The following is a 20296-nucleotide window of genomic DNA, read 5'->3' on the forward strand; positions in this document are numbered from 1 at the left end:
GATTTTCTTTGTGAGCCTTTACAAACTATCTGCACAAAATAGACAGGCGATTTCTTACGATTATTGAAAATGTACAATGATAGCAAGATACTGATGAGTACTTGTATTATTAAGAGAATATCAGAGAACAAGAAGGTAGCAAGAAATTAACTGGGCAGTGAAATACATTAACTACATTCATCAATTGTAATTAAGTTATAAAACTATAGGTCTGGTAATGATTGGATTTTTTTTTTAAAAAAATCAACCATTTGAAATCCTTCACTCACATTTTTAAAAAGGGAGATCAGACCAGCACCCATGATTTTCCTTTAATGCTGTCAGCAGCCTCCATGGCTACCCTCCAATATTCTGCTGTGACCCCTGCCTTCTTATCCAGTCATTCCATCAACAAGAATTCTTACAGTGCCAATTCTATATTCGTCCTGAACAACCCAAGCCAATTACCAACGTACAAAACCAAAAATACTTTATTGCTGAGTCATCTTGGAGTTTGAATGAAGGAGAGGGAAATTTGGAGCCTTCCTAAAGTTTCCACATCAGGATAAAGGTTAAAGCCCTTGGGCTCCACTAAAGGCATTATCGATTCCCATCCTCTGGATCCTGTTAGTCCCTCCATGTCACTTCTACTTCATCTGTGCGATACCTGTGGAAGGAAAGGAAAAATCTGGTGAAGAGTTATCAATCAGCACTGTCTATTCTTTTCTGCTACCATGATCCTGGACTCTCTTTCTTGCTGATCTCCCCCGAAAAATCCTATCTCCTCTTTCAAGGGGGAATCTCTCACCTTTGTGTGACTCCAGAATCACTGAGCGGAGTTCTGTGTCCAGCCCGGAACATCTCCCAGCCAGCCTGGGCTATCATGGCTCCATTGTCAATACAGAATCTAAGACAGATGCGAAGACGTGTTTGGGATTTAATGGTAAAAAAACCCACAAAAACCACTGATGGAAGAAAAAGGAAACAAAATCAAGATTGATAAAGGGTCTTACCTCTCATCTGTGGCAAACAGCCGGGCTCCTCGTTCCTGACACATTGTTTCCATCATCTCCTGGAGCCTTATATTACCTACATCAAGAGGTAGGGGCAAGGGGATAGCTTTAGAAATTTCTCCATAACCTAATGGAGAAAAAGGAATTAGGAGTATGGGGGACAAGAGTTAGCAGGCAGAACTAAGTATCAAGCTACTTATTTCTCCAAACCCTTAGGGATTGAGAGGATCAGGAAAGAAAGATACATAATGTCCAAGAACAGGAAAGGGGTATAGCTGAACTGACACATACATCCAACACCTCCCACAATGAGGGCCTCCTGGGAGCCACAATGTGCCATGGCTCGCTCTGTGATCTCTACCAGCATCGCAAACACAGTTTCCTGTGAAGGATAAATATTATTAAAACTCCAAGGGGCATCCCAGTGCTCTACTATAGAAGAACTCCAGCCCCACCCAATCTTTGGTCCCAACTTTTAAACTCCATTACCTGCAAGGAAAAACACAGGTCCTCAGGAGTACACTCGCCTGATGCCAGCATTCGCTGGGCTGCATCCTAGAATTAACAGGTGTGGGAGGAAAGTGGTTTGAAGGTTACACGAGAGCCAAAACTGGTATATTCAAGAGTATTATTTTGTTCTAATTCAGACTACCAGTAAATTCTATACATTTCACCTTTCACTGGCAATAAGCTATAAAACATGCAACATTTATTCAAGATAATGGTTATAATAATTCAAGATAATCAGTAATTATTTCTTGAATGCCTGCTCTGATCCTGCGTCACATCTTTCCTCAGCACTTATCATCCTCAAATCCTTTATAGTATCTTCCTTTTTTTTTGAGTTGTTCTTTATCCTCCATGTCTCCTATAGGCAGGAGTTTTTGTTTTATTTCATGCTCCATTTTTATTGCTTAGAACAGCGCTTGGTACACAGAATATGCTCAAAACATTATTTACGGAATGAATTTGTCTAGCATCTGACAATAAGTACTACCATGCTATTATAAACAAAACTCAATGTTGAAAAAAACAAACATATTTCATTAAACAAGCATGAATTTGCCCCATTCACCTCACCTTCCAACACTTACCTCAATGAAAGACAGGATCCCTGAGAATGACACATCCATCCCCTTTACAGTATATGGTAGCTCAACTAGCTTCTTGCCTCTAGGTGGAAGTGGGTATAAGAGGCACTAAGCCTACAGTCAGCTGGCTGCTCCCCTTCTAGAACCTGTCCCATCCTCAATATATATATATATATATATATATATACACACACATACATATATATTTTTATATATACACACACATATACATACACATAGTGTGTATACACACACACACACAAACACACACACGGAATCCATAAAGCTCCACCAGTTAGCTGCCCTCTAGCCCAGGTGCCCCCCTACCGTTTTGCCATTTGTTCAATGTTGTAGCCTGGACTTGGATCATTGGAAATCTAGTAGAAAAATAAGAAAGTGAATAAAAGATGAGCAAAGATGCCTCTCTTCATTTCCATGGTTCCCTTCAAATTCATTCCCATCTCATATTCTCTGTAGCCCCAATGCACTACCTTCAGCACTCGAGCAAAGCGATCCAGACAATTACCCACAGCAATATCGATGGTTTCCCCAAAGATGCGGTATCGATGTTCTGAGTAGGCAATCACCTAAGGGTGGTGAGGATGTCCATGAAACCTCAAGTCTGTAAAGAGGAGTATGTGGCTTTGGGGAAGAACACAATAAAGGATCAACATGGCCTCTAAACTTGCCAGTAAATTGTAATAGTGTTTCTAAATCTGGAATGAGCAATTTTCAATAGCTCTTATCTGAGAAGTCCACATACCCTGAGGATACCCACAGCAGATTCCTGACTCATAGACAATATACTAGATTGAAGAAAAAGCTAATGACACTTTACAGATTTCTAGTTTAGACATCTGATTCCTTAGAACAGTTCCTGAACTCCTTAAAAACAATTTTGACAACACAGTTTAGGCAACAAGTTTTCCTACTTAAGAGACAAGGAAAAAGAACCCTCCTAGTTTGTACCAATAGGGCAGTGGTTATTTGGAAACAAGGAGAAAAGCAGGGTCAAAGAACGCAAAAAAACAACAGCTAATGCAATTCAGCACTGGCAAATGACTTATGTCTACTCTTAATATCTTTGGCTTCCAGCAGAGAATACTTATTACTCACTGACACATTTGGTCCACTTTCACACTTTCCATACTGAAGCCTTCCTAGGGATTGTGAGAAGTCCCTTTCCCATGCCAGAGTGGTTAAGGATTTTCTTCCCTTTTTATATAGACTGAACTCTGTCATTAATGGCTTTCAGATAAAAGGGGAAAGAAAAATTGTGTCTATTTGTTACTCACAACTCTCCACATTATCATCATGTTTTTATGACTAGGCAAGCTTCCTAATGGAAGAAAAGAAAACCATCTTTGATTGTCCTGATCAACCCTTTCAGCCTCCACTGCTACTTTCTACACTCCAAGTCACTAAGCTTTTGTATCCTTATAGCTCCAACCAGCTCCCTACCTCTCCCTCCTTAAGTTCCCACATCATTCCCACAACTATGTTATCTTTTAAAGTTCTTTCGCAAAATTAAACTTTCAGGGCTTAACTCTTTCAAAAGCTAAAGAGAATGCTACACTATATTTAGGTATTCCCTCAGGTGTTCAGTGGAAAAGAAGACTGAATTCTTCTGAGAATTCCACTCAAAAGGCCTTCCAAGGTATCCTAGACAACTCCAGTTTTCCCTATGAACATTAATTCTTCCACCATTTATAAAGTAATTTTAAAAAATTTTATATTACTCACTCTTGGAATAACAAGTTCTGTGTTATTTGCCACCGAAAATAAAAATAGAAAATAAGTAATGTACCTTATGGCAGTTAATATCTTAACTGCTAATATTTATTGGGGGGGATGGGACCAAGCCCCAAACCAAAACACAGCAAAACAACCAAAAAGCTTCAAAATAGAAACAATCCTTCAGTTGTTTTCAAGATTTACCAATCCTCCATTTGCCAAACTAGACATGCCTAAAATTTATGTACCTAACACTTGGAATGCCTTGCTGAAGACTGCAATATTACACACTCTGTTGTGGGATTTTTGATGTGTAACATTTCAGGTTCAGATGGGTCTAGTTTTTTCCTCACAGTTCTCACCACCCATGTAGGTAACATAAGCTGCGGGTATCAGACCATAGAAATTTTAAAAAGTAGGAATGGAGTATTTTGTTTACCTGAGTGTTTCCTCCACTGACATAGAGCACTGTTGGACTGGTGGCTCCAGTGATGAGGCGGCCCATTTCAATATGGCCTATACAGTGGTTCACACCCAACAATGGTTTATTCCAGAGCTGGGCCACAGTCCGGGCAACAATAGCCACAGAAACCAGTGGGGCGCCCATGCCAGGGCCTAGGTAGATAGAAATGAGAATTAGAATCCTACAGATATTGAGAGATACAAGAGTAGGGGAAAGTACGGAAGGGAAAAGCAGGGTTGGGGTAAGTGGTGGTGGCAACAGAAGCGATGTGTAGGCTATTTCTACCTACACAGACTCCAGATATACTCTTCTGTTGTTAGTCACTCTCTCAGTTATACCTTTGGTAAAGGCAACACAATCAATATCTTGTGATGTTATTCCAGCCTCTGTTAGTGCCTCCTGCAGCAAGTCCAGGATAACGGCTCGGTGGTGCCGGGCCGTATCACCTGGGAGGAATCCTAGGAATGAACAGAAGTCAGATGTCAGAGAGCTATTCACAGCAATGGTTATTATTGTTGTTATATGCCGTTGGGTCACCTGAGACTCATAGCGACCCTATGTACAATGGCCCTAAACCCTGGTCTATCCTAAGCCAATCTCACTGTCTCCAACACACCTACCACCATAACCCCCATCACTGAATCAATCCACCTCATAGAGGGTCTTCCTTTCCTGCGCTGTCCCTCCACCCTCCCAAGCATGACGTCCTTCTCCAAGGACTCGTCCCTCCTTGCAACATGTCCAAAGTATGTCAGATGAAGCTTCAGCATCCTTGCCACCAAGGAGCAGCCTGGCTTAACCCTCTCCAGGACGAACCTGTTTGTTTTCTTAGCAGTCCATGGTATATTCAATACTCTTCACCAACACCATAGCTCAAAGGCATCAATTATCCTTCTATACTCCCTAGTCATTGTCCACCTCTCTGATGAATAGCAAGTGATTGCAAAGACCATGGCCTGAATCAGATGCAACTGAATCCTTAAACTGACATCATTACCCCTCAATAATTTGGAGTCCCTAACTGTAGGTTTTCCTTGTGCAATGCATCTCCTTATTTCCTGACTGCTGCTACTCAGGGTGTTAGTTGTGGATCCAAGCAAGACGAAGCTGTTGACAGTTTCAATCTCCTCTCCATCACATCATGATGTGATGCCTATTGGCCTATTGCCTATTGGACCAATGGTAAGAATCTTTGTTTTCTTGAAATTGAGATGCAATCCATACCAAAGGCTCTCCTGACTAGCTTTTGTATTTTTCTCAGGCATATATAAACTGTACCTTAAATTGAGTACTTACTAGAAATTGTATGTAATTTTTCCTCTGAATGCAAGAATCCTGTGACCTTCGACTAGAGATGTTTCATACTTATTTGCTAATGAGATTAAGGTGCACCTGATACATGCCATGGTCTTTCAATCACTTGCTATGCATCAGAGAGCTGGACAATCTAGGGATGATAGAAGAATTGATGCCTTTGAGCTGTCGTGCTGGAGAAGAGTACCGAATATACCAGGGACTGCTAGGAGAACAAACAGGTTCATCCTAGAGAGGATGAGACCAGGCTGCTCCTTGGAGGCAAGGATTCTGAAGCTTTGTCTGACATACTTTGGGCATGCTGCAAAGAGGGACCAGTCCTTAGAGAGGGACATTATGTTTGGGAAGGTGGAGGAACAGTGCAGGAAGGGAATATGGATGATGACATTCATGATGATATGGACTGCCTCAGTGACCTGGAGTAATGGGGGTAGGTGTATCAGAGATGGTGAGGTTGGCTGTGAATAAAGAAAGGTTCAGAGCTGTTGTACATAGACAGGGTCGCTATGAGTTGCAGGCAACTCGATGGCACATAACAACAACAACATGGACAAAATATTGAATGACTCAGAAAACATCAAAAGAAGACAGAGAGGAATACATAGAATTATTGTACCAGAAAGAATTGATTGACACAGAAAAATTTCAGGAAATACCATATGAACAGGAGCCAACGGTAATGAAGAAAGAAGTGGAAGATGCATTGAAGGGAGTGGCAAAAAAATAAGGCCCCAGAAATCGATGGGGTATCAATTGTTTTGTTTCAATTAACAGATGCAGCCTTGGAGGCGCTCACCAGTCTATGCTGGGAAATTCGGAGGACGGCTGTCTGTCTGGCCAGCGGACTGGATGAGGTACATATTTGTTCCCATTCCCAAGAAGGGTGATCCAACTGATAGCATCTTTATGATACCACTTATCACAAATAGTGTAACTATGCTTTATAAGCCTGACTCCACAGCAGACTTATGAAATCTATTTATCCAGCAGTGAATTAAAAGTTGGCAAGTAACAATCACTTCACTCAAGATCCAGGTCCCAGTGGTTCTCTTATCCACTAGCTTCGCGACATTAACGCTATTACATACCATCAATGAGCTTCAGATCAAAAGCTTTAAGAAATGATAATGCATTCTACTTCCCTGGTGTTTCTTAGTCATCGCTCAGGTGCAACTGACTCATAGATGACCCTTCAGAGGGTTTTCGGAGGCTGTAAGGCCATCCCTACCTTAGAGTCGCGGGTAAATTCGAACAGCGAGAGGCGTGGCCTTTAGTTTAGCAACTCCCTACGGAATAGCAGAGAAAGTCAGCCACGCAAGGAGACGAGAGTGAAGCAGAGCGAGGAAGCGCGCTCCGGACTGCAAGCCCGCTACTCACCAGTGCCGGGCGGCGTGACGTAAGTCCGCCGTGGGTTCGCCAGCACCACGCCATCCCTCACCACTCCCACACCAATCTTGTTGGCGCTGCCTTCGAAACCCAGCACCGTTAGCATGGAGGAGTCTGAAAAAGAACTCACTCCAGCGAGGCTCCTAAGTGACCTATACAGCCGCTCACCAATCCGTGCTGAGCCAGACTGCGGACCGGAAAGGAAAAGGTGGAGTCTGCCAGTGCTAAACACCACAAGCACCAGCCCACGTCCCAGAAACCCCAAGTGGAAGGCCCGCCCCGCTTGCCCCACTGCTATCGTCATAGCAACCCGTGAAAGCCCCTTCAGACACCTGTCCACGTAATTGCCAGGCATACCGAGTTAGAATTTAACTGCTACATGCCTATTCGTTTCTTTATATTTCTCTTGTAATCAAGTGTAGCCTTCCTCCACCACTAATATTGCGCAGCTCTGTGGATCTCCGGTTGGGTCGCAAAATGAGCCATGCATCTGGCACTAAGATAAACAGCCCAGGACGAAACCTTGGGGCCTTCAACTCCCCGGTGAAATAGAATGGCTAGGAAGGCGGGGCTTCTCTGTTACGTGGTAATAGATAAACCAATCACCTGCATTCTTCGGCCATGTGCGGCGTGCCCGGATCACGTGACCACGCTAGTTACCCACGTGGGGACACGGCACAGTCCGTTCTTTGTGCTCGGGTGAGGAGTGTCCTGGTGGGGAGTGAAGCAGATCGGCTACAGGGGCCCCCATCAAATTTTTCTGGAGAGCCGACTGGCCATTCTAAGTTGGTCCCATCTTTAAGATCTTCTGTTGACCAGAGGGCAGATTTCGAGAGGAGGGACCAAGGCCCAATGAAATAACTAGCTCAGTGGGTGTGGGGGTGAAGGGCCTGTGATTTGCAGAGGCAGGGAAATTTGAGAGATAAGATGAAACTAGAGGGGAGATGTGGTTTAGGGAGGAATCACCCAACCTTGGTTGATTTCACGATATTTTTGCATTCCTAGGCCAAGGTGGTAAAAATCTTGCTTCGGTGGGCGACGTGGAACAAGTGCCTGAAGGCATTTATTGCAGGGATGCCGAAGCGCGGGAAAAAGGGAGCTGTGGCAGAAGATGGCGAAGAGCCTAAGGCCGGTAGGAGAATAAAAATGATTTTTGGAGCACTGTGGTGAACGGTGGGGGTGCTTCCAATCTCTATGAAGAAAGGGGAAGTAAAGACCGACTGTTTTTTGTAGTTTATGATGAAGTCACAGTTACTACAGATTCGTGATGGGCCCATGTTTAACTCGGGGTTAGGAGTCAAAATCTTAAGCATTTATCACTGTGTGATTAATTTTAGAGCCAGAAGCCAAGAAGAGTAAAACTGGAGCAAAGAAAAACGAAAAAGAGGCAGCTGGAGAGGGACCAGTCCTTTATGAGGACCCTCCGGATCGGAAAACCTCACCTAATGGCAAATCTGCCACACTTAAAATATGTTCCTGGAATGTGGATGGGCTTCGAGCCTGGATTAAGAAGAAAGGTTTAGATGTGAGTGGGTTTCAAGGAGGGAGAGTATATTGACTGATCTTGTTTGCAATCACCATTTTTCTCTTTCCATTGTAAAGATGTACCATGGGAACTTTAACACTTGCTCATTGTATTTTTTTCAATTTCCATTATTTTGTTAATGCCTTCTTTATCTAAGCATTGCAATACTTTTTTTTTTTAAGTTTCTTCACTTTAACTCAAAATGTTTCTCATTCTAATGTTATGTGCCTTCCAGGAGTCTGGGACTCAGCGGCCCTATGTACAACAGCTCTGAAAGCTGTCCTGTCCTGAGCCAATCTTGCTGGCTCCGACACATGTCCCCTTAATGCACCAGTTACTTTATCAATCCATTTCATCAGGGGTCTGCCTCTCCTGCACTGTCCCCCTGAACCCTTCCAAACATGATGTTTATTATTGGCTTAATTACCTGTTTTTAAGGGAAAAGTTTCTTTGGTCTACCATATAAGGCCCTTCTCATCTTTGTTATTTGTTACACCATTTAATAATATGATTAAGTTTAAATATTGTCCATGGGAAAACTATAGCTAAAGACTCACCTGTAAATACCTACTAAAAAATACATAACACTCTGTGGCCAGACCTTTTTACTGCTTATTTATATAGAAGTTAAATAAGTGTGTAAAGTAATGAGACCTTTTTTCACTCTTAAATCACAGTGGGTGAAGGAGGAAGCCCCAGATATTCTGTGCCTCCAAGAAACCAAATGTTCAGAGAAAAAATTACCAGCTGAACTTCAAGACCTGCCTGGCCTATCCCATCAGTACTGGTTAGCACCTTCAGACAAGGAAGGGTACAGTGGTGTCGGCCTACTCTCCCGTCAGCGCCCACTCAAAGTCTCTTATGGCATTGGTGAGACCCTTTCTGTTGATTCCTGCTTCGTGAGTTCTTTCAAACCAATTACTGATATCCTACCCTTGCCCCACTTAACAATTCTGCTGATGTCCTTTTTTTCTGTAGGTGAGGAAGAACATGATAAAGAAGGCCGGGTGATTATAGCTGAATTTGATGCGTTTGTGCTGGTTACAGCCTATGTACCTAACGCAGGCCGCGGTCTGGTGCGACTGGAGTACCGGCAGCGCTGGGATGAAGCCTTTCGCAAATTCCTAAAGGACTTGGCCTCACGTAAGCCTCTTGTGCTGTGTGGGGACCTCAATGTGGCTCATGAAGAGATTGACCTTCGCAACCCCAAGGGAAACAAAAAGAATGCTGGTTTTACTCCACAGGAGCGCCAAGGCTTTGGGGAACTGCTGGAAGCTGTACCACTGACTGACAGCTTCCGGCATCTCTACCCAGATACAGCTTATGCCTATACGTTCTGGACCTATATGATGAATGCACGGGCCAAGAATGTTGGTTGGCGTCTTGATTACTTTCTGTTGTCTCACTCTCTGTTACCTGCACTGTGTGACAGCAAGATCCGTTCCAAAGCCTTGGGCAGTGATCACTGTCCAATCACTTTACTCCTAGCACTGTGACTCCTCCCTAAGATCACTCTTGAGCCTGAGAGGGGGGAAAAAAACCTTCAAACAAGCATCTCTTATTTAAAAATTTCTTCTACAAAATCTGCAGTGTATAATGCCTTCTAAAAGTAATATGAACCCTCCCAATAGTTTCCTGTCTTGGTGGTCTCGATTTTTTTAGGCCAAGATTTTTGTTTTGTTGAGTCTTGTTTGCTTTTAAACAAATGCTACTGGTAACTTCCTCATTCAAACTGTCCATGTGAAAATAAAAAGCCATAGTTTAAGTTTTGCGGTCTATTATCTACTGTTTGGTGGCATTACAAATTCCTCTTTTCTCTATCTCCATACACACAAGTTAACAAATGGAAAAGAATTGTCATGACCTCATTTATTTACAAGCATAGATGAGTCCCTATTTCCCCCCAAGACAGAGCAACCCTACCCAGCCCAGATAGACACTGCAACTGGGGTAAAGAAGGTCAAAAGGAGGAAATGAGGGAAATCCAGGGCTAGGGGATCATACCCCTACATTAAATAGATACATATATATATATACATCAGTTCCTGTGGTTCTGTACAGAGCAGCGGCTGACCCCATCCCCACAGGACATGGAATGTGGGGAGAGGAGACATCATGAGGGTACTGAGGCAAGAGCCAGCCCCTGGTGAAGTGCAATAGCAGCAAGGTCCTAATGGTGCACAAGAGGGAAGGAGACCCCCAGGGCTAACCCACCCCAACCCTGCCCTGGAATGTATAAGGGACAGGAACGGCTCTCAGGGAGCATATAGGAAGGACAAGGCTAGAATCGTCTTTTAGAGCCCAAGATTAGGGGCAACATTGCACCTACTCCACCCTTAAAACACAGCAACCTGTGGAGGAGAAGAGATGGCCATCTGGTTTTATCCACCCCTCCAAGCCTAAGTGAGGGCCTGGTTCCTTCCTACCTCTCCCCAGGGAAAAGGAAGGCAGCTGCTTAGCTTCCTATATGGAAGCCCAGGGAGCCCTTACTCCAGCTCCCTTTGTAGTGTCACTGTCCCCACGGGAGGGGCCAGGCACAGTCTGTGTATCATGGTGGGGCTCACGAGAAGTTCTGGACGGGGTGGCTGACCTTCATACAGGCCCAATAGAGGGCCCGGCCCAAACACAGCACAGCCAGCAGGATGACAAATGCCCAGGCTGCATAGATGCCTCCATATCGCCGTGCATGCTTCCATGTGCCAAACTAAAAAAAGGAAATAATGGGGGGCAGAGGGAGCACAATAGGTTAGTGTCTACCACTTCTCAGGAGCCCTAATACAGCCACACAGCAAGAACTCAGGCTTCTGTTCCCATCCTCTTTAGGTAGCATCAATTCAGAACCAACTCATAGCTGACCCTCCAGCAGCTTTTCAGAGGCTGTAAAATCACAAAGGAGACTGTTCACCTTTCTCCTATAGAGCAGCTGGTGAATTCAAACTCCATGCCCTTGGGTTGGCAGCACAACTCCTTAGCACTAGGCCATACCAGCTCCGTTCCCATGCCTTATACGCCTCTCAAACCTTTTTAAAGGTCAACCAGCTCAGTTCCTTTCCTTTTGTTTTTAGGTGCCATCGAGTCAAGTATGATTCAGAGACCCTATGAAAAACTGATCTAAACCCTGTCCTAACCTGTGCCATCCTCATATCTCAACATTTGAATCCACTGCTGCAGTCGCTGTGTCAATCCATTTCGATTGTCTTCCTTTCATCCTCCACCTTTCCAATCACAATGTCCCTCCCTTTCTAAGAAGCAGCTGATGGATTTTTTTTATTATTATTATTATTTTGTGTGTGTGTGTGCGTGTACCGTCAAATCAGATCTGACTGGTACAGGAGGAGATTGTCCCTCCTTCCCCGGCAGAGCATCTGGTGGGTTTGAACCGTGTGCCTCTGGGATTGTAGTTGCAGTTCCTTGCCACCAGCTGATGGATTTGAGACACATGCCTTCAGGTTGAGAGTGCTGCTCTTTACCACTAGGCCACCAGAGCTCCTACTATCTCAAACACCTATCAGTTTTTCTTAAAGTGTCACAACTAATAGAAGCTCCTAATGTTAGGTGCCATCAAGCTGCCAAGACTCACAGTTCACAGTGACTCTATGAACCCTATGATCAGAACTTTACCCAATCTGCCATAATCTCTACCATAACCAAGCCCTTTGTAGTACTCACTGTATTAATTAGACCATCTCCTTGAGGGTTTTCTCCAATAGCAAATCTCAATTTAAGCCATTTCCTGTCCTTTACAGAAAGAATGGCTATTTTTACTCCTGTAGTAACAATGAAGACTGTCAGTTATCCTTAACTTCAGCTCATCTAGGCCTTAAAAGAAAAGTTAAGCAAACAATCCTCAAGCTTCTTTCACCTTTCTTTAGAGAAGCCTTTTCTAAATCATCCACCCTGCAGGTAAGGCTGAGGAAGAAGTAATCACAAAGAAGGAAAGGAATTAAGTCAAGGTTACTCACAGCAAGGCCAGTGGCAGTGACTGCCAAGAGCAAGCCAAGCAAGAAACAACAGATACATCTCTTTCGTGGATATCTGCGTCCGATAGATGACCTGTGGGGAGGCAAACAGGAATGGATGCTTGTGATATTCCTATACCTTTTGTTCCACATATTACAAGATTATTAACTCCATGATGCCATTCTCATCACTTACACTTTCCTGCAGTGAGGGCAACGTGCCAAAGTTCGGTCTGTGAACTCTGTCCACTATGAAGAAGAAAAAAGAGTTGATTAATGGTAGAAGCAGGGTAATCCTCAGTGAGAACTCTGAGAGATGGGGAGAGGGTGGGAATCACATCTTTTCATGATTCTATTATCTAAATAAAATTATTAATTTTTCCTCTGGGTTCCCCAACATCCCTCCTTACCAGAAAAGTATTCTTGCAATGTCCACAGATAACTCTGACACCCAGAGGTTGTGGTTCTGGACTGAGAGGCCCTGGATGCACAGGCCCCAGGTTGATGATTCTTTTGCTATGGAGAAGGAAAAAAACCCCTACTTTATCTTTAAAACATTGTATCCCCACACACTGTCCTTCCTTCACACACTTGCCTAGTCTCTTCCTCCCTTATCAAATTTCTTCTACTTCTCTGTACATTAAAGGGGCTTTACCCCTCATCACTACCACAGACAATCCTTCAAAAAATATTGCTTAGGAGGGAAAGGGGGTGGGGGGGGAATACTGCTTAAATTTCTTGTCTCAATTCTCCTTTTGCTTTCTGGATAATTCACCAAGTCCCTAAGGATCTCCAGTCTCCTAAAGAGCAAAAGTCCCTTCCCATTAAAAAAAAAAAAACTTCCCCCCCCTCCCCAAAATAAAAAGCATGCTATCCACACTCTGACATTCTCTATAAACATGCATCCTTCTTTGGTGCTCTATGGTTTTCCTGACTTCACATTTCCTGACTTCACATTTCCCTTCACATTGTACCTCTTACCAATAGGGCCTAGGACAAGCGATTCGCTGAGAAGTCACTTTGCAGATAAGGAGACAGTTACATGGACATCGAACGTATTTTTTCCCTGGGGGTGCATTCTTGATAGGCTAGAAAACAGTGGGGACGTTAAGAAACAAACAAATAAACAAACCTCTAATTCCAATCCTTCCCAATTTCCTCCCGAAATATCATCCTGGGAGAGATCAAGTCTTTTTGATAAAAAGAAAAAAAGTGAAATAAAGGTCTATCATGAGATATGCAATGGAGACGTAGATCTGGTATTCCCGCTAAGTATGAAAGTGAGAAAGGGAAAAGTAACTTCTAAGGGAAATTGTTGAACTGAAACGGGTTTCATGAAGAACCTAAAAAGTCAGGATTTAAGATCAAAGGATCACAAAGATCAAGAAGAACCTAAAAAGTCAGGATTTAAGATCAAAGGATCACAAAGATCAAGGAAGAGGGCCCACTTTAAAAATATGCAGAACTCACAGTGGCTTCGTTGCATACGCCACATTTGACTACATGCTGATGCATCTTGCCTTCCACGTTGATGAGAGACTGGCAGACTCGGCAAGTGATCATGGGGGCACTCCCACTATCAGGACTGGCCAGGGGTGAGTAGGGAGGTGGGTCCTCCCCAGGCAATACGGCTGGATGTCCCTCTTGGAATGGGGTAAATGCTTAAGAGGAAGCAGATAAAAACGAGTCAAATCATTTGCAAACACCCCACGCCCTCCATGGGACCAAGGAAATCCTTCTGGTCCTCAATCATTCTGACCAAGGTAGCGCACTTTTCATGTTCTGGGCTTTCCTCTAGCTTCTGAGCTCCCCTCTGCTTTCTGGGCTCAGCTGGCGATTGCGGAGAGAGAGAAGTCCCACCCCAACACAGGTGCAGCTGCCACGCACCTGACACTGGGTCCCGCCTCCGCTCTCGGCCCCGCCCCCTACCCGCCTATCTGAGCACTCTCGGGAACACCTCGAACCCGCCCGAGCTTACCCTGGGGCGGGGCATGTTTACCGGCTCCGTACGGTGGTGCGGAGGGGGTCAGGCCTCCCCCAGGCCCAGCCCCACTCCCGCCTGGCCCGACTAAACCATTGCCACCGGCGCCCCCGTCGATGGGCTCGGAGAGCAAAGGGGAACGCTCTCCATCTGCCGCCATGACCACCACCAACGCCTCCTGCTCCGGGCAGGGATGGAACCACTGCTGTCACCGCAGCCACCGCCACTGCCGCCGCCGCTACCGGGTCCCCAAGGCGCCTGCGCGCCGCGAGCCCAGCTCAACCCGCAACCAGTGGTCTACCCCGCCCCATTCCCTCCCGCAGCACGTGATAGGCTGCCCCGCCCCTGCCATGCTATTATTAGTGGGGATAAACCAATTCCCAGTCCTGTAAAAGCAGTTCTTTTTTCCCATTGGAGAGAGACGCTTTAACGTCAACTGTCACATGACCTGCCGGATGCCACTGGGCTGGCAAAAAATGCACGTGACGAGAAGTTCTGCAAGCCATTGGAAGCATGGACCATCGCGCTACCTCCAGACCAGCGGGTGGGGTTAGGTTGCTACAGCTTAAAGTCACGTGTTTCAGAAAACTGCGTGGACTCCCCTCTCGGCCTGAGCTAGATCGTACGCTGCTCCTCATTGGTCCAAAGCAGCCACTGAAAGCCTTCTCTCGCTTGCGGTTATTACTGGCCCGTTATTGGCTTGTGGCTGCCTTTCTTTGCTCCTGTAACCCTTTTTTGCTCAACTTTATTGGCCCAAATTTAGCGCCAGAACTGCGGGGCGTGGCTTAAGTAACTCAAGGGGCGGGCAATAAAACTGCGGGATGTTTCACTCGTTTGGAGTGCAGGACTTCTAAGCAGCTAGGTGAGGAACCCTAGGACACAAGTGGCCTCTCTACTCAAATAATCGGCCTTTTAAAAATCAGTGTAAACACATACCAGGAGGAAGGGTATTTAAATATTAACCACTTCCAGCTTCTTTCTGGGATAAGTCTGGAACGAGATAGCATTTATGGGACGCATTCTGCAAACACCACTGCCCCAAAATTCAGTTGTACTAATATTATTTTTTTGTTTTTCGAAATCTTTCTTCACCAGGGAACTCTGGTGTCCTAGTGATAAGAAGCTGCACTGGAATCCCGAAGACATACGATTCTAATCCGCTCCTACAAAGAAAGATGGGCAATTTCTTAAAATTATCTGCCTAAGAAAACCCGCTGGAGTCAGCAATGGGTCGATTCTGACTCAATGGTACACAACATGATCTCCACAGCCAGGGGGCTCTGGAAGCCTGGTAAACCGCGCTGTTAAATCCAAAGGCGTGCAGTAGGAATCCACCAGCTGTTTTGTGGGAGAAAAGTGAACTACAGTCTCCCTTGTGATTTACAGCATCTGAAAACGAACCAGAATACAATTAAGAGTGAATTCTGATGGGAGAGAGAACCCTATTAGGGAATTGGTCAAGGTTTTCCCATCCATATAGACATAGACAGGAGTACTCTGCATCTGCTCCAAGACAAATAACCTGTTTGTTATTTTGGCAGTCCATGGGATTTTTAAATACTCTTCTCCAACACCACAGCTCAAAGGCATTAATTTTCCCCCACCATCCTTATTCATTGTCTAGCTCTCAGCAGTAGAGCAAGTGATTGAAAAGACTATGGTCTGGATCAGGTATATTTTAGTCCTCAAAGTGACAACAATGCTCCTCAATAATTTGGAGGGACCCCCTGACTGCACACTTTCCGAATGGAAACATCTTTTAATCTCCTGACTGCTAGTACCAAGTATATTGATTGTGTATCCAAATATGGTGAAGTCATTCACAGTTTGTTGCCTATCAGTCCAGTGGTGAAAATTTGTGTATTCTTGACTTTGAAATGCAATCCATATAGAAGGCTGCAGAATTTGAACTTCTGCAACAAGTGTTTTAAGTCTTTTTTACTTTCAGCTACAAAGCTGTGTCATCTGCATACTGAAGGTTATTGATAAGTCTTCCTCAAATCCTGATCCCACGTTCTTCTTCACAGAGTCCAACTTCTCAAATAATTTGCTTAGCATACAGATTGAGTAGGGATGGAGAAAGGATACAACCCTGATGTATACCTTTCTTAGTTTTAAACTATGTAGTGTTCTCTTGCTCTGTTCACCCAACAGCTTCTTTGTCTAGGTATAGGTTTTGCATGAGCACAGTTGCATATTCTGGATTCCCATTCTGTTGCCAACTTGAATTGTAACCTGTTAACTCTCTGAATAAACCTATTTATTTATTTACTCATCATGTGCTGTCAAATCAGATCCAACTGGTACAGGAGGAGATTGCCCCTCCTTCTCCAGTGGAGCATCTGGTGGATTTGAACCATAAATTCTATGTTGTTGTTGTTGCTGTTACGTGCTGTCGAGTCGCTTGTGACTCATAGTGACCCTATGCACAACAGCCCTAAACTGCTCTGTCCTGTGCCAATCGCACTGTCTCTGACACTCCCATCCCAAAAACCCCAGTCACCAAACCAATCCACCTCACAGAGGGCCTTCCCCTCCTGTGCTGTCCCTCCACCCACCCAAGCATGATGTCCTTCTCCAAGGACCTGTCTCTCCTTACAACATGTCCAAAGTATGTTAGATGGAGCCTCAGAATCCTTGCCTCCAAAGAGCCACCCGGTCTAACCCTTTCCAGGATGACTCTGTTTGTTTTCCTAGCAGTCCATGGTACCCTCAATACTCTTCTCCAGCACCGCAGCTCAAAGGCATCAATTCTCCTGTCCTCCTTGGTCATTGTCCAACTCTCTGACGCATAACAAGTGATTGCGAAGACCATGGCCTGTATCAGACACACCTTACTCTCCGGAGAGACACCATTTGCTCTTCGGTACTTTGGAGAGGTCCCTAACATCAGACTTTCCCATGGCAATGCGCCTTTTAATTTCCTGGCTACTGGTGCCAAGAGTGTTGACTGTGGAGCCAAGCAAACTAAAGCTATGAATAATCTCAATCTCTTCACCATCCATCCTGATGCTTCCAATTAATTGGCCCAGTGGTGAGAATCTTTGTCTTCTTGACATTGAGCCTCAATCCGTATTGGAGGCTACAGTCCTTGACCCTCTGCAGCAGGTGCTTCAGGTCCTCCTCAGTTTCAGCAAGCAGGGTTGTGTCATCCGCATAACACAGATTGTTGATAAATCGTCCACCAATCTTGACCCCACATTTCTCCTCATAGAGCCCAGCCTCCCGGATAATCTGTTCTGCATATAGGTTGAAAAGGTATGGAGATAGGATGCATCCCTGGCATACGCCCTTCCCAATTTTGAACCATGCAGTGTTCCCTTGCTCTGTTCTGACGACTGCCTCCTGGTCCAAGTATAGGTTTCGCATTAGAACGATCAAGTGTTCTGGGATTCCCATTCTTCTCAGAGTCAGCCACAGTTTGTTATGATCCACACAGTCAAATGCCTTTGCTTAGTCAATGAAACACAGATTGACATTCCTCTGTTATTCTCTGCTTTCAGCTAAGATCTATCTAACATCAGCTACAATATCTCTAGTACCATGACCCCTTCTAAACCCAGTCTGGACTTCTGGCAGTTCTCTGCTGATGTGCTGTTCCAGTCGTTTTTGGATAATCTTCAGTAGAATCTTGCTTGCATGTGAAATCAATGAGATTGTTCTATAGTTTCCACACTCTGTTGAGTCACCTTTCTTTGGAATGGGAACAAATATAGATTAGTATACCAATACTGTAGGTCCAGAATGTTGTTGTTATGTGCCATTTGAGTCGCCTACAACTCATAGCGACTCTATGTACAACAGCCCTAAACCCTGCTCTGTCCTGACAATCTCACTCTTGTCTCTGACACACCCACCCCGATTACCCCAGTCACAGAATCAATCCACCTCTGGTCTTCCCCTCTTGTGTTGTCCCTCCGCCTTCCCAAGCATGGGGTCCTCTCCAAGGATTGGTCACTCCTTGCAACATGTCCAAAGTATGTCAGATGAAGCCTCAGAATCCTTTCCTCCTAGATGCAGCTTGGCATAACCCTCTCCAGGATGAACCTGTTTGTTTTCTTACCAGTCCATGGTACATTCAATACTCTTCTCCAGCACCACAGCTCAAAGGCATTAATTCTCCTTCTATCTTCCCTAGTCATTGTCCAGATCTCTGATGCATAGCAAATGATTGCAAAAACCATGGTATTTATCAGGTGCACCTTAGTCTCCAGAGTGACACCATTGCTCTTCAGTACTTTGGAGAGGTCCCTAACAGCAGACTTTCCCATGGCAATACATCTCTTAATTTCCTGACTGCTGATGCCAAGAGTGTTGACTGTGGAGCCAGTTGTCAGTGTAGAAAAGTAGAGGTGGCATAGGGACTGCCCCATCTAATCTCTATTAACTTGACAAAGGGGAACAGTACCCTATACCAATATATACAATACAGAATCCGTTTCTGCATGGTTAGATCTGGCTTTCATGCTCCTGTACCTACTCATTCCAAAACCAGTACTGCTGGACTCCTGGGTCAGAAATCTATAGCAAAGGCCACACAAATCTCACAAAACTGTAATCAAGATTATGGGCTTTATTAAGGAAGGTAACAGATAACAATTCAGGTTGGCAACAGGATACAATTCCTGTCAGAATAACTCCTCAACTGTGCTCACATGTTCTTTGACCTACAGCCTCACATCTTAGGTCAGTGTTACAAAGTTCCCTATTTCCCCTCAAACTTCCAGTAAGTTTGGGTAAAGGCCTCCTGCTTCCATGATGCAGCAGTACCAAATCAGTTCTGCTGATGCTGGTCTCTGGTTCTCTGCTCATGCTGATGTTACTTTCCTGGAGGTCCCAGTCTGAACTGGCTGAGTATTCTCTGGCCCTGAAGGATGTGGGCTGTATTCTTTGCTTCTTCTTAGTGAGTTCCCCTCTTCTGCTGCTAAACCTGCTCAATATAAACTTAGTAGGATGGGGAAAACTTGACCAATTCCCTAATGATTAGTTTATACATACCCTATTTCAAGTTTACCCCCAATCACATGGTGCAAGTCAAAGCAGATGGCTAAGAAAGCCATTTTGAACTATAAACGTATGATATCACAGGCAGAGAAATGCAGAAAATAATAATAGAACCTAATTATATCATCATACAGTAAAGTTCTTAATAGATATATTCATTTTACTTAAAAAACAACTATGTGGGGGACAAGGACAGCAGAATATTCTTTTATAGATTTGGAAACGTAGGTCCCATAAGCTAGGGCTGGTTAAGCTAAGCAAGAGATTAAGAAAGTTCAGGTCTTATGACTTATGGCTTAGTGATTTTATACCCACATCATCTGCTCAGCAGACTGAAATGGGTAGAAGAACAGGGGTAGAGTGCAAGATGTTGGAGATAAAGCCTTACTTGTGCTCAATGGTTATTATATGTATTGACTTACATTTCCATTATGAGGTAAATTTGCTTCAGTCCCAGGTAGGATGGCTATTCTTCTGGGGCACTCCAGTGTGACTTGCTGTGGTTGTTTGTTATTGCTGGCATTCATTCTGATTAGCTAGAGCCCATACTTTATGTACAAGTAAATACTTTCCATATTACCCTGGAAAAGATCGATATTTGTTCCTATTCCAAAGAAAGGGACCCAACAGAGTGCGAAAATTATCAAACAATATCACTAATATCACATGCAAACAAGATTTTGCTGAAAATTACCCGAAAACATTTGGAACAATATGTCAACAGAGAACTGCCAGATGTGCAGGCTGGATTTAGAAGAGGTAGTGGTACTAGGGATATTATAGCTAATGTTAGATGGATCTTGGAAGAAAGAAGAGAATACCAGAGGAATGTGTATTGTGCTTCATT

At 44.3% G+C, this 20296-nt stretch overlaps 3 protein-coding genes across 4 annotated transcripts; 1 reads left to right on the plus strand and 2 right to left on the minus strand.

The window, feature by feature from the left end:
- Nucleotides 1–606: 606 nt before the first annotated feature.
- OSGEP (O-sialoglycoprotein endopeptidase) lies at nucleotides 607–7086 on the minus strand. Its single transcript, XM_006883093.1, has 11 exons — nucleotides 6972–7086; nucleotides 4619–4738; nucleotides 4257–4432; nucleotides 2575–2670; nucleotides 2411–2460; nucleotides 2087–2165; nucleotides 1482–1547; nucleotides 1284–1374; nucleotides 993–1068; nucleotides 788–886; nucleotides 607–646 (listed from the first exon to the last, which is right to left on the minus strand). The coding sequence occupies exons 1-11, from the start codon at nucleotides 7084–7086 to the stop codon at nucleotides 607–609; spliced, it is 1008 nt and encodes a 335-aa protein (XP_006883155.1).
- Nucleotides 7087–8054: 968 nt separating this feature from the next.
- Nucleotides 8055–10001, plus strand: APEX1 (APEX nuclease (multifunctional DNA repair enzyme) 1). The gene is made up of 4 exons (XM_006883094.1): nucleotides 8055–8112; nucleotides 8318–8505; nucleotides 9183–9375; nucleotides 9484–10001. Exons 1-4 carry the CDS (start codon nucleotides 8055–8057, stop codon nucleotides 9999–10001), a joined length of 957 nt encoding a protein of 318 aa, XP_006883156.1.
- Nucleotides 10002–10361: 360 nt separating this feature from the next.
- Nucleotides 10362–14870, minus strand: TMEM55B (transmembrane protein 55B). 2 transcript variants are annotated; one of them, XM_006883096.1, is made up of 7 exons: nucleotides 14464–14870; nucleotides 13935–14125; nucleotides 13446–13552; nucleotides 12875–12980; nucleotides 12661–12713; nucleotides 12468–12558; nucleotides 10362–11209 (listed from the first exon to the last, which is right to left on the minus strand). In XM_006883096.1, exons 1-7 carry the CDS (start codon nucleotides 14603–14605, stop codon nucleotides 11066–11068), a joined length of 834 nt encoding a protein of 277 aa, XP_006883158.1. In that variant the 5' UTR covers nucleotides 14606–14870; the 3' UTR covers nucleotides 10362–11065. The 2 variants fall into 2 exon arrangements, with proteins under 2 accessions (XP_006883158.1, XP_006883157.1); XM_006883095.1 differs by having other exon boundaries at nucleotides 14443–14870.
- Nucleotides 14871–20296: the final 5426 nt, after the last annotated feature.

Source organism: Elephantulus edwardii, unplaced genomic scaffold, assembly GCF_000299155.1.
Source record: "Elephantulus edwardii isolate Elephantulus edwardi_28Jun2011 unplaced genomic scaffold, EleEdw1.0 scaffold00026, whole genome shotgun sequence".
In the NCBI taxonomy this organism is placed as follows: Eukaryota; Metazoa; Chordata; class Mammalia; order Macroscelidea; family Macroscelididae; genus Elephantulus; species Elephantulus edwardii.